This window comes from Seriola lalandi, unplaced genomic scaffold, assembly GCF_002814215.2.
Source record: "Seriola lalandi dorsalis isolate HSWRI2012SDOR001 ecotype SW California unplaced genomic scaffold, Sedor1 jcf7180002054946, whole genome shotgun sequence".
Taxonomy (NCBI): Eukaryota; Metazoa; Chordata; class Actinopteri; order Carangiformes; family Carangidae; genus Seriola; species Seriola lalandi.
Genome location: NW_019525497.1, coordinates 123,781 through 136,032, shown reverse-complemented (window position 1 = coordinate 136,032; position 12,252 = coordinate 123,781). Strand labels below are relative to the sequence as shown.

The 12,252-nt window shown below is 41.8% G+C and overlaps 2 protein-coding genes across 4 annotated transcripts; one reads left to right on the top strand and one right to left on the bottom strand.

Moving 5' to 3' along the window:
• Window positions 1-294: 294 nt before the first annotated feature.
• Window positions 295-6,372, bottom strand: zbtb35 (zinc finger and BTB domain containing 35). Of its 2 annotated transcripts, none has more exons than XM_023394269.2 (9): window positions 6,217-6,372; window positions 5,019-5,166; window positions 4,837-4,938; window positions 4,113-4,257; window positions 3,813-3,921; window positions 3,442-3,633; window positions 2,945-3,320; window positions 2,688-2,818; window positions 295-1,925 (listed from the first exon to the last, which is right to left on the bottom strand). In XM_023394269.2, the coding sequence occupies exons 2-9, from the start codon at window positions 5,146-5,148 to the stop codon at window positions 1,398-1,400; spliced, it is 1,713 nt and encodes a 570-aa protein (XP_023250037.1). In that variant the 5' UTR covers window positions 5,149-5,166; window positions 6,217-6,372; the 3' UTR covers window positions 295-1,397. The 2 variants fall into 2 exon arrangements, with proteins under 2 accessions (XP_023250037.1, XP_023250038.1); XM_023394270.2 differs by lacking the exon at window positions 6,217-6,372 and adding an exon at window positions 5,951-6,143.
• A 2,012-nt stretch (window positions 6,373-8,384) lies between these two features.
• selenop (selenoprotein P) lies at window positions 8,385-12,128 on the top strand. 2 transcript variants are annotated; one of them, XM_023394210.2, is made up of 5 exons: window positions 8,385-8,541; window positions 9,129-9,359; window positions 9,587-9,799; window positions 9,930-10,047; window positions 10,156-12,128. In XM_023394210.2, exons 2-5 carry the CDS (start codon window positions 9,157-9,159, stop codon window positions 10,801-10,803), a joined length of 1,182 nt encoding a protein of 393 aa, XP_023249978.2. In that variant the 5' UTR covers window positions 8,385-8,541; window positions 9,129-9,156; the 3' UTR covers window positions 10,804-12,128. The 2 variants fall into 2 exon arrangements, with proteins under 2 accessions (XP_023249978.2, XP_023249979.2); XM_023394211.2 differs by having other exon boundaries at window positions 8,435-8,541; window positions 9,126-9,359.
• The last annotated feature ends 124 nt before the right edge of the window (window positions 12,129-12,252 follow it).

The window sequence follows — 12,252 nt, the reverse complement described above, 5'->3', positions numbered from 1 at the left end:
TGTACTTTTTCAGTGTGATAACATGAAAAGCAAACAGCAGCGTTTATGTGTTTGCCAGGAATTGTGGCAGTGGCACGTATTCAGTGAATATAATTACTTTCATGTTACTTATAGATTAATCTTATTCGTCAATTGTAAACAATCAAGTCAAAATGCAACTATGCACTGGACTAATCCGTAATAGACTGAGATTTTAAATCCTTGGGATTCCTCAACCAGTAGAGCTGATGAGCTACAATGAAGTATTATATATTATATTATATAGTAGTATAACTTTATTGCTCAGTACAAATGTTAGACCAGCATGTTCATTTTATTAGTATGGGGAAAATAGCCTTCCAAAATGTATGCCTTATGAGCATTTGTCTGCACTACAGCAACCGCCCTTTTTAGCCACTTGGGGGCAGTGGAAAAAGGCTATATAAACACAACATTGACACAATCAGTCAATGTTAAAAGGGTGAACTTGCTAACAAAGAGCTGTGTGCAGATGCAACTCTAGCATTTGTTTTGAGCTGTGTTTCTGGTTTTCCCTTCAGCTTTGCACTGGTTTCCAACACCTCCAGAGGGAAATATGTTTTTTTGCTGCTAAATGCTCCGCTATGTTCACCAGCTAGTAGCTAACTTTGTATGTGTCGTTTTGTGCTGGGCATGTAGTGTACAGTGGGTCTGGGACGAAAATCAAGACAGCAAAGTTGCGGCTACTAAACCAAACAAATGAGCTGAAAGACAATCAAAAATTCACAATAAAGACAAAAACATTTCAAAATGTATCTGGATACTAAGATATTCAAAGACTCCATAGATGGATGCAAAACTTTTAGCCCATTTTGGAAACGAATTTTATTCCATATCTGGGTTTTTTTTTCCTACAAAAACACCATTAGTCAGTATGAAAATAAGCTTGACGAAAACTGTGGTATTAGCAGTGAGGAGCATCAGCACCATACAACAACTGTTATATGAGCTGCAATGAGAACATTTCATTCATTGTAAAATTGTCTTGGCAAGTGACCCAAATTAAAAGAACAAAATATAAATCTGAGGTATAGTAAGGACACAAAGAAAAAAAAAATAAACATGAAAATGGATTGATGAAGCACTGAAAAGTCATCAACAAAATAGGATATGATGGCAAACAGCTTTAACATAAATACAGCATCATTAGCAGGGAGTTATGTATCTCTGTTCATATCTCAGAGTTCAACGAATGATGTTGGCGGGAACTGAGTCATTCGACGTGTTGGCAGACAGCAGGACATACTGAGGTGACATGCTGTATCCCACATGCAGTGTTTGTTCTGTATCCAAACTAAGATGTCAGCTACAGGATAATGCAGCTGCTCAAGACTGTAAGTGTGTCCCGCAGGTCATTTAACACAGTCCTTTTCACATTCTCATACAACCACTGCGTGTTCTGCTTCCTCAACATTCACCATCTCCCCCTCCATCGCCACTTCCACTTGAGAGTTCACCACGTGCTGCCCATCAACTTCAGTTGTGGTCACATGTACCACCTGGATCTGCACCCCAGCCTGCTTTAATCTCTCCACGTCCTCCTCACACATCTCCGCCACCCCTCCATCCTCCACCACAACTGTTGCAGTCTCCTCCATCTCCATCACATCTACAGGCTCCACTGTGACATGTTCCACCTGAATTCCATCATCCAGCAGCACCGTTTCAGCTCCTTCTATGCTCTGTGTTGCTATGGCGAGGGTGGCAGTGGCGGCCGAGTCAGTAATAATCAGTTCTTCAGTAGACTTGTTGTCCTCGATGGAATGGACGTCTTTCAGGTGGGCCTTTAGCTCTTTAGGGTGGGTGAACCACATGTCACACATGGTACAGTGGTTGGGCTTGACTCCTGTGTGGCTCACAAGATGGTCTTTGAACTGGTCCCAGCTGTTGAACACACTGCTGCAGACCTGTTGGAGGTGGTACAGCAGAAAACAGTAGGTCATGGGAAAATGTACATTGCAAATTAGAAGAATAGAGAGGACCATCATCAAGAGAGGATCATCAGAATTCTTTCTTTTGAGTAACATAGGAAGTGAGCTGATAAAACATACTACATAGACATACTAGACATTCAGAAGATTTACCAATTAATCATGAGGGCTAAAAACACTGATAAATATCCATCACAATATATAAGATAGTAGTTCAAGTACAAACTGTGGAACCATCAATGACATTGCTTGAAAAATTACTTCTACAATTAATCAATTATATAAGTTGCCCGTCCTTGCAGCTCAAATTTACTAATACTCAGTACATGCATATATTCAATATTAACTATTAAGCAAACTCATGACTGAGACATTCTTACTGTGGGGCAAAGAAAAAAGGCTTACATTAAATCATGTGAATGAATGTGGTGCTACTTTGATGCTAATAACAGTTTATTCTGTAGCAATAACTTAATTGTTACCCATGACAAATCACCAGAATTTAAGAAACTGTATGACAGTAAAATCAGTACATACAGTATTAGAACATTAAGCAGTACATCAGTCTGCATACTAAAGGAGGCATGCATCAGAATGTCTGGGCATGTCTTAAAGCTTTTAGCGAATAACTACATTTACGTTTACATAAGGAGAAAAAAGTATTTGGACATAGCCTTTTCTGTCAATACTGCACTGGCGTGGGAGTTTTCGATGGCCATGATTCTGGACAAAGTGTACCTGGCATTCATAGAGTTTCTTGCGTCCTTTCTTGGCTCCAGCCCCATTCTGACAGGCTGCCATATGGCACTTCAGAGTGCTGTTCCTTGCAAAACGCTCATGGCAATCTGGACACTCATAAGGTTTTTCACCTAAAGATGAACACAAAAACAAACACGTATCTCAAGACATGTAATGTCGCATCTGCCGTCAGTATTTGTCTGTGTACTTTTCACAGGAAAAAATTGAGCTCAACCACCTTTATTTCTCATTCTCACCTGTGTGTTTCCGCAAGTGCTCTTTAAAGTGGCCGAAGTGGTCAAAGTGCTTCTTGCAGTATTCACAAATATGCACTTTCTTTTGGGGTTTTTGGTTTCTAGACAGCTCCTCTACATCAAAATGAAATGTGCTGATGTGCTGCTTCAGGGCACCCTCCCGTGTGTAGGCTTTACCACAGTGGTTGCACACATGCGGCTTTTCTAGTGAGCCCAGGTGTGTTTTCAAGTGCTGCTTGAGGTGGTAGTACAACTTGAAGCTGCGGTCACACTTGTTGCAGCGGAACATGTTGTCCACTTGGGAAATCTGAACCTCTACGATCTCAACATTCTCCAGCACCTTGGAGGCAGTCACCGTTTCTTCCTGATACACAACCTCCTGCCAAACACAGAAATAACAAACTTTTGTGTTAATCTTTTCACATGTAGGACTCCACAGTTTACCAGTTAATAAGCCAGAGGAACATGAAACTCAGTTTTTAATGAAAAAGGGATAATACCTCTTCTATTCCTCCCTTCTTCATCACCTGTAGCGTAGGTTCCCCTTGCTGATATTTGCTAGTTATGTCAGCAAGAAGAGCCAAAGCAGAGTCATCTGACGCCGCCTGAGCATTCTTTGCTGCATCAACCACCTCCTCCAAGCCCGACTCCTCCACTTCAATGGCCCCTTCCCCTATCACCTCAATCTCCACCTGGAGAACATTGAAAATACTCAGTCCTGCCACTTAAAGGTCACTTGTGTTCATTTCATACATTAGACAGTTGTATCACCAAGAATGAATTCTATTAGCAGAAACATGCAGGCTGTCACTGAAATTTCAGCCATTTGTAATGTCCAGCACTTTGCAAAGAATTATACCATCATACTGACCTGTTCTCCTTCCACTGAGGGTAGGGTTTCTGTAATTACATTAGATGTCTCAGCAATCTTCCTCTTTTTACCTTTGCTCTTTGCCATCACTGAAGCATTCTCATTTATCCTACAAGACAAAATAAGCTCTTGCTGAGAGGTAACAATGTGTATACTTTGCAGTCTTGTAACAAACTTCTGTCCACCTCATAAAGCACTTCACCAGCACATTCGTAAAATACATCAATTAAACTCTGAGAGTGACACAATTTAACGTCTTCAGCAGCGAAAGGTGACAGGATAACTGTGTGCAAGGCTCACTTGTTGTTGAGCGCCTTGATGGCTTCCTGCATCTGAAGGTATTCAGCAGCCTTCCAGACATCATAGGCTTCCTCTTCTCCAGCTACAGCTAGTGTGGCTGTGTAAGTGAACTCCATCAGCTGGCTAAAGGCTGTGTTGCTCACTCCTGTTAGAATATTACAGAGCAGCAGTGGTGAGTAAAAGCTGTTCTATGTAAGAAACACAGGAAAATATATCTCATATTTGGAACATAAAACATATTCAGTTTGTAGCTCAGCCATAACTACTGAAAATGTTTGGTAACACCTATTGTAATATATACCGCATTATGATGAATAACATAAAATCTGGTTCTATTGCCACTTTCATTTTAATACATATGCATTAAGACTTCCGTTTTCATAATTTCCATAGTTTATGACATTGTTCCAATCAATAAGAGCTGGGGATGTGATGATTCTTTTAGAAATAGCAACAGTAGGGGAAGAAAGTAGAAACCAAAGGAGTAACACAAGTGTTCAGACATGTTCTCAAAGAAACTCTAGAGCAAGACTGATAAACCTGCCAGGCTGATGTGTCAGCCAGTATGCGGTTATTATGGATACGTTGACAGAAGTCTGTTTTGGGATATTACCTTAATCAGCATTGTTTTCATATCAAGATAAGAGGTTTTAGTCTCATTTTATTTCCTCTAAGGAGAAATCTGACTATTGATTTTCTAGAAGTTAAATGAAGAACAGAATACCTTCTATCTCCACTAGTGGCTCCTGGGTAAAATCCTGGAAGAACTTGTGGAAAAACTGACTGCATGCTGCCAACACTGCTTTATGGGCTCTGAACTGATGCCCTGCAAGAGGAAAGAAGATGTGTTGCTTAGCAATTAAATTAAGGCATCGTGAAGATGACCTACAATGTATGCCTACTTACCGTCCACTATTAGAGTAATGTCTGTGAACTGGTCCAGCTGTCTTTGTTCATTAAGTTTGTCCATCATGACTTTGTAATGTGCTGGGTACTCGCTGCCTTCATCCAATTCCCCCTCCATTTCAGCCGCCATTAGTTACCTGATCCTTCCCTGCATGGAACCGAGGAAAATGGACATGCAATTCTGCATATTAATTGACCTTTGACTTTATTTTACAAGACAGTAGACAATCTGATCAAAGTAAAAAGTAGACAACTGCTGCACCTCCATACATTTTCCCACCGATCTATCTACATCACATTTCCTGGTCTTTGTGGTTCCAGTTTCTTTGCCAATAGCAAGTAACCCTTTAAAAGTGGTTTCAGAACAATTATAGTTAAACATTTCACAGTGAAGGCTCAGATACAGAAGAACCAGAAGTTTCAGATATATGCAGATATATGCACTCACGGTTTGCAATTGTGTTAAAGGAACCACATTTCATTAAATGTTAAGCAAACGCCAAAAAGCATTTTGAGTGCTGCATCACCGAATTTGCAGTTTTACAGCTGTCAGAGTGGCATCTGAACAAAGAATGAAGACTGCAAATAAAATTGCAGTGGGTGCAAAATAAGGGAAATTATCAGCGGATCAAAGCTGAAAAGGCTTTACAGAGTAACAACACTGCTCAGAACGAGGAAGTCAAGGCAAGGGCCCATGAGAACCACACCATTTGTAAACCTGGTTAAACGTATTTCTTGCCAGAAACATCAAAATGAACACTAAGAACAATCATATATTTTAAGAGTGGATCTTAACGTGCCACACGAGAATATAATTCAGCCCATGATCCGACACATGGAGCTCATTCAGGTAACAGCTTTGCTAGTTCGGCTCGATGTTAGCTTAACTAGCAAACACAATTCCTCAGAACAAAACAAGCCATTTTACTTACCCGACAAGCCTACATAACCAAAGCGCAACTTATCAGGACTAGATATACCTATGTAATCGTTTCGATACTGGAACATGAAGGGAATAAACATGTTATAACCCCAAAGTGTTACAGGTAACGGGCCTCTTAGCACGCTCGCCATTTCGCGTTTGACAATCAACATTACGTCATCAACCCGCGCATTAAAATACACTTTTCCCATACAGATTTCCTAATTAAAGCCACCGTGGGTCAAAGAACGCGTTTCAAACCATCGCTTTACATACCTCGAGTTTGGTTACGTTGTTTCAGAAAGTTGTTCTACGATAATATTTCCCTCGACGCATGTAGCGCTGTACTAGACTCGTTGCTCCAAAAAGGGCGGTCGTTGAAGCCTCCGGCCTCGGCTTCCCAGAAACCCTTGCAAAGTCCAGGACGCTGAGGAGCGTTGCTTAGTGACAGCATAGAGTGACAAGTGTTTACATGTTTTAGTGACGAACAGCTGCTTTGAATCAGGCAGACAAGCACTTACCAAAAGAGGGTTAAAGTGTAGTCACATTTAATTTATATCACTTGCAACTTTTTCTTGTGAAGTAATAACAATGTTGATGTGATCCGTTCTAAAACGAAAAATGCCAGCTAGGAGACATGGGGGTGTTTCATAATTTCATTGTCGTGCTTATGCTAGTGCAATTTTATGTCCCCCGTTACAGCCAGTTTCCAGCTATACTTACATACAAGTAAGAAAAAATTGAGCTCTTGGGCAAAACCCGCCGGCAGCCAACATCACACACCCGCAGCAATTGTGCATCAAACATACAAGAACGTCACAAAACCCAAGTAAAAATGATTAAGAATTTAATTTGCTCACAAAGTATATCTTACCATCTATATTACTCTTTGCTTTTAATTTTATGGCTTGGTGTGGATTTATATGATAAATTCAGTTCCTTTGAAACTGACTGATATGCATGTTTATAGTACATTCAGGTCAGTGTGTCCTCATATGCTATGGTACGTGACGCTGTAAATGAGTAACAGGGTCACAGAATAAACTAGTCTTGACTGGACACTCTTAGTCACAGGTAATTTTTTGTTGTATCAGCTGACTGCTGACTACGCCAACGTCACCACATCTCATTCATTTACTCTGTACACTGAAATATGTTTTCTGCTGTAACTGCTACTGATAGGACTCCTTGAATCAGGACAAGCAGCAGGAAATGAATTGTTCCACCTGTCTTCAATACTATCTCAAATATATAATTTTATGAAGATACACTGGGGGTGGTCACATGCATCAGTACCTAATGCAAGGCAATCCAACAACACTGCAGAACACAGCCTAAAATCACCATGAGCAAACACTTATTGAAAACAGTCATAGCAATAAGTTGCAAATATAGTAAATGTACTGTGAATATAAATATTGTGTAAGATTATCTGATACTGGGCATGTGTTGTAATTGCTTCCTTCACCTGTACTGCTCATGGTTTCAGACAATATCTTATAAACCACAGTGGCACTGATGTGCTGACCTAGTTTTAACTCTACTGGCCTTTGACCCTAGAAATCTGATCACAGTGCCTTAGGTGCTTTGAACTGCATGGCCTATATCTGTAGACAGACAAACATCCAGATTGTTTACAACTTTTTTTTTTTTCATTTTAAATATATACCTAAACATTGGATTAGATTACTGCCCTTTATTGCAGTGTCACAACTGACAACAACTCCTAGTAACAACGCTTCATATAAAACTGGGTAACAACAAGAACTAACATGTCTGCAGAATAATTTGATAGAGCGCCTGGAGCTTTATGTTAGTTTCTGCAGCTAGTGGTGTTTTTAAGAGTATTTTTCTCACGAAGCTACTGCGCTTTGTGGTTCTTTATCTGTTGCTCTGGTGAGCCAAATTCCTCTTTTTAGATTATTTGTACTATTTTTCTGGCCTTCCCTAAACTAAAAGGATAGCATTTGCTCACTTAATGATCTTCTATATTCAGTGCTAAACAACACACTGTTTATAGTTTCCTCCCTTTTCTGTCTTTGTTCTGCAAACTGCAAGATACTTTCTCAGGAATGATGCCACTTGTGCATATTAAATAACTCCTCTGTGTTTGTGTTAACCATGCAGAAATATGCTGGACACCAACCAGAGTCCCGCCCTCTGTCCTTTTTCACTTCTCTCTCTGTCCTAAGAGTAAACAACAGTGTTGCACAATCTTCTTCAATGTTCTTGGAGATTCATTATACACTTCTATAATATATGTTACAGAATGTTAAATTAAAAACATGCTCTAATCTCCAGGGCTAACAAATCTCAACCAGCCAACATAAAGAGGCACCTTTTTCTCCACACAGTATTCTCCTGAAGAAATATGTCAAACCGCCATTTGCTGCTGGACATTTCCCATTAAAAAAGTCTCTAACTGAAAAAAAGTGTAGGCATCAGCACACAGCTGGGACTGAACTTTGTCCTCGTTCCAGATTCGGAAAACAACAGGCACAGTATAAAAGGGGGGAGCTGCGGGGGACGAGGCTTGTTTTTGTTCAAGGAGTTGCAGCAAGGAAGAACTGAGCAGAGGGAAAGAAACTTTTTAACCATCGGGTAAGTGTCAGATTTTATCCAATTATTTAAAATGCAGTAAATACCCAAAAAGAAAAGTGTAGTTACAATAAATAAACTGATAAATACTAAAACACAGCACCTAAGGGTTTTTCACAAGTGAAGTTGTTGTGCTTGCAGTGTATCATTGTATCACACTTCAACCAGCCACTGAACCATTTTCTACAATATTTAAAATTTCTTCCTGCCATGCATGTGGCAATACATTGCAGAAATTTTAGACTCTTTGCTTTCAACATTCAAGCACACTTCCTGTTGGACTATGTGCTGTTTACTTGTGTTTACTGTGTGTATCAGTGAGATTAAATGTGTATAGAAACAGCACAGATTTGAAAACTTCAAACAAACTGCCTCACTTGCACAGTTTCCCTTATATAGCAATATCCAGTCTAGCCAGAACTTGATAACTAGAGCAATTTGGAGAATGTAAAAATGATAACCCTATTGTGATCTTTTGTACCAGCCTACCATTTTTTGTTTGCTGAGTTTGACCAGTCTCTGGTGTCCTCTTGCTGCCCCCACCCCTCCCTCCTCCCCACCACTACCCCCTTCTTCTCTGTGCTCAGCAGATTGGGGTAGTGAGGAGGCGCCACAGAGATGTGGGCGTGCCTCAGCCTGCTCCTCACTCTCTGCCTGCTCCATGGGGGCGGAGCAGAGAGTGACGGGGATGGGCCTCGCTGTCAGCTGCCGCCAGCCTGGAAGATAGGGGAGGTGGACCCAATGAAGGGGGCGATGGGCCAGGTGACGGTGGTGGCACTTTTACAGGCCAGCTGACTGTTCTGCTTGGTGCAGGCTTCCCGGTATGTGCCCTTCATGTGCTAGCCAGTGTCCACCATGACATGACATGACATTGCACCCCCTCCAAAATCTGTATCAAAACATGACATTGTCATTGCTTGGTTAGTCAGGAAGTGTCCTGTTAATATATATTTGTTTGTTAAGCAGACTATCCAGGGAAGCTTTGTGGACAACTTACTAGTTAACTTATTGTTAAACTCATGGTATCTGATTGCTCTTCTCTGAGCAGAGTGGATGGCCTGCGCCAGAGGCTGGAGAGTCAGGGTTTGAAGGATGTGACCTACATGGTCATTAACCACCAGGGGGAGGAAGCACAGCGTCTGCACGCTGTGCTAGCACAGAGACTAGCTGAGAACATCACCCTGTACAAACAGGAAGAGCAACAACCTGATGTCTGGCAGACACTGAGTGGGGAGAAAGATGACTTTCTCATTTATGACAGGTTTGTTGCCTGCAGTGGACAGTTCATTCAAAAGCAGAAGTTCTTTCTGTCTTTTTCCTCTTTATTTATTTTGACCATTATAGTTGCCATACATTGACCTCACCATGCTTTTCTATCCCTTTTCCATCAGATGCGGCCGTCTCACCCACCACATTTCCCTCCCATACTCCATCATCGGACAAGGTCATGTTGAGGGTGCGATCAAAGATACCTACTGCAAACGCATATGTGGGAACTGCACACATGAGGTATAGACCACACACAACTAAATGAATATACATGAATTCGAACATAAGTCCTCAGATAACACATCTTATCAAAAATAAGCTCATAGAGTGAAATCTCTTTTTCCCCAGAGCACTGAGACCCCAGAGGAGTGCAAAGGGAAAGCAGATGCACAGCCTGGCACAGATGGGACCCCAGCTGTAGAGGAAGACACTGGACATGGTCACGGTCATGATCTTGGGCATGGTCACCATCATGGACATCACCATGGTCGTGGTGATGGCCACCACGGGCATAATCATGGTTTTCACCCACGTGGCTTTGGCCATGGCCGTGACCATGGAACACAGGGGCAAGAGCAAGATAGTGGGGTGTTTCAAGGGCAACAACAGGCAGAATTAGGACAGATGCAGCAAGCAGTGCAAGTGCACCTGGTGTCACAGGAGGCCAATGGAGCCCCTGTGAGGCCTTGAGTACCACAGAAGGCTAGGTGAAAGTCAAAGCACAGCTGACAGTGGACAGCAGGCTCTGACAATGAAGCCTCTCCTAAGGTCAGCTGATGCTGACACTGACGCAGGCTGTTCAACGAGGCAGGGAGCGAACAGCCGGTCGGTCTCTGACACTGTGATATGGCTCTGCCCGCCTCCTGACGGTGACACGGAGCGATAAGCGATGCAGCCAATAATGTTAGGGAGACCTGACAGTGACGCTCGCCTCCTGCTGAATGACAGCCGCCTCAGCCAGCCCAATGAGCCTGACCCCCAGGTGTCGTTAGCTGAGGATGAGAGCCTCACCAGCCAGCCCAATGAGCCTGACCTCCAGGTGTCGTTAGCTGAGGATGAGAGCCTCACCAGCCAGCCCAATGACCCTGACCTCCAGGTGTCGTTAGCTGAGCATGAGAGCGTCAGCAGCCAGCCCAATGACCCTGACCTCCAGGTGTTGCAAGTTGAGGGTGAGAGCAGCTGTAAGCTGGCTCTGATATCCTCATATTAACATCAGCCAGCAATACCAGGGTCAAGCGCTCTTTTAACCAACAAGTATTACCCTGGGAAGAGACGGGGCAATCCCTGACAGCATGGACGTGGGATAGATGATCAAGTGGAGTCCAACATCAGACTGATAAAGATTAAATTAGGCAGATAAAAACACCAACTAAAAACATGTATTGTTAGCTTGTGACATTTGGCAACAGATATCCACATCATTCTATCGTGCCTTGAAAAATATATGGTGTGTTTCACCTGTCTGAGCGTGTCTGTCAGTGGGTTGCTCTCATCCTTTCTCAGGAGTGAATATGGTTGTCATATTCATAAATTGCCTTCTCCATTTTGCTCTCTCCATCCTTTATGAAACCAGGCGCAGAAACTATGCTCTAGTGGCGTCTGTATGAAGTCCGGCAGGAGAGAGAGGAGAGGGAACTTTAGGAACATGATAAGCACTTAAAATATTTCAGAATTCAGTATGTGAGGATACTTAAGGAAACAGAAAAAAATTCAATGCAGTCTGCAAATACAGCACAAATTTAAGAAAAAATTAAGAAAAAAGAAGAGAAGATGCTATTACAGTTTCTCAGATTCTATGAATTAGGTTAATATCAGAAATCTGGGAAGAAGGCTGTAGAAACCTGAAAGCACTGGCCCGTTACTGAGTCCAAAAGACATGTAAAAACAAATCTATAAAAGCTTATACCAGCGATGTGTTTGTCTGTAGGGCATGCTATTGATCATTATCCTTGAGCACAAGCTTAAGCGCATCTCAGGTATATCTTTTTTTACACCTCCAACGTGCACATTTGAAATTAGTATTTGGCATTCCTTTTTTTGTATGTTTGTTTGTGCATTCATTATATTTGCCATGTAGGCTGCATATTGCAAATTTATACAAGGCTTGTAAAAAATAAAAAATAAAATAAGGCTTTGGGAAAATGCAGAGAGAAAAGGAGAGTTAAGCAATGAATAACTGTTGGAATACACTCTGTACTTAATGATGGTGTCTGCGGGAAGACAACAGTCACCCTGACAACTTGATGCTTGCACGGAGAACTGTATTAGTTTGAGGTCGTCACAGATGGAAAATGAGAGATGAATAAAGATGGTTGAGCTACTTTTTTTTGTTTGTGTGTGTGTGTATGTTATTGTCAAAGGTAAAAGTTGACAGTGAATATGTTTACTTAGGCGTGCTGACTTTCAGATTTGCAGTGTAAGAGGAATTATGGGGTCAGCCATGAG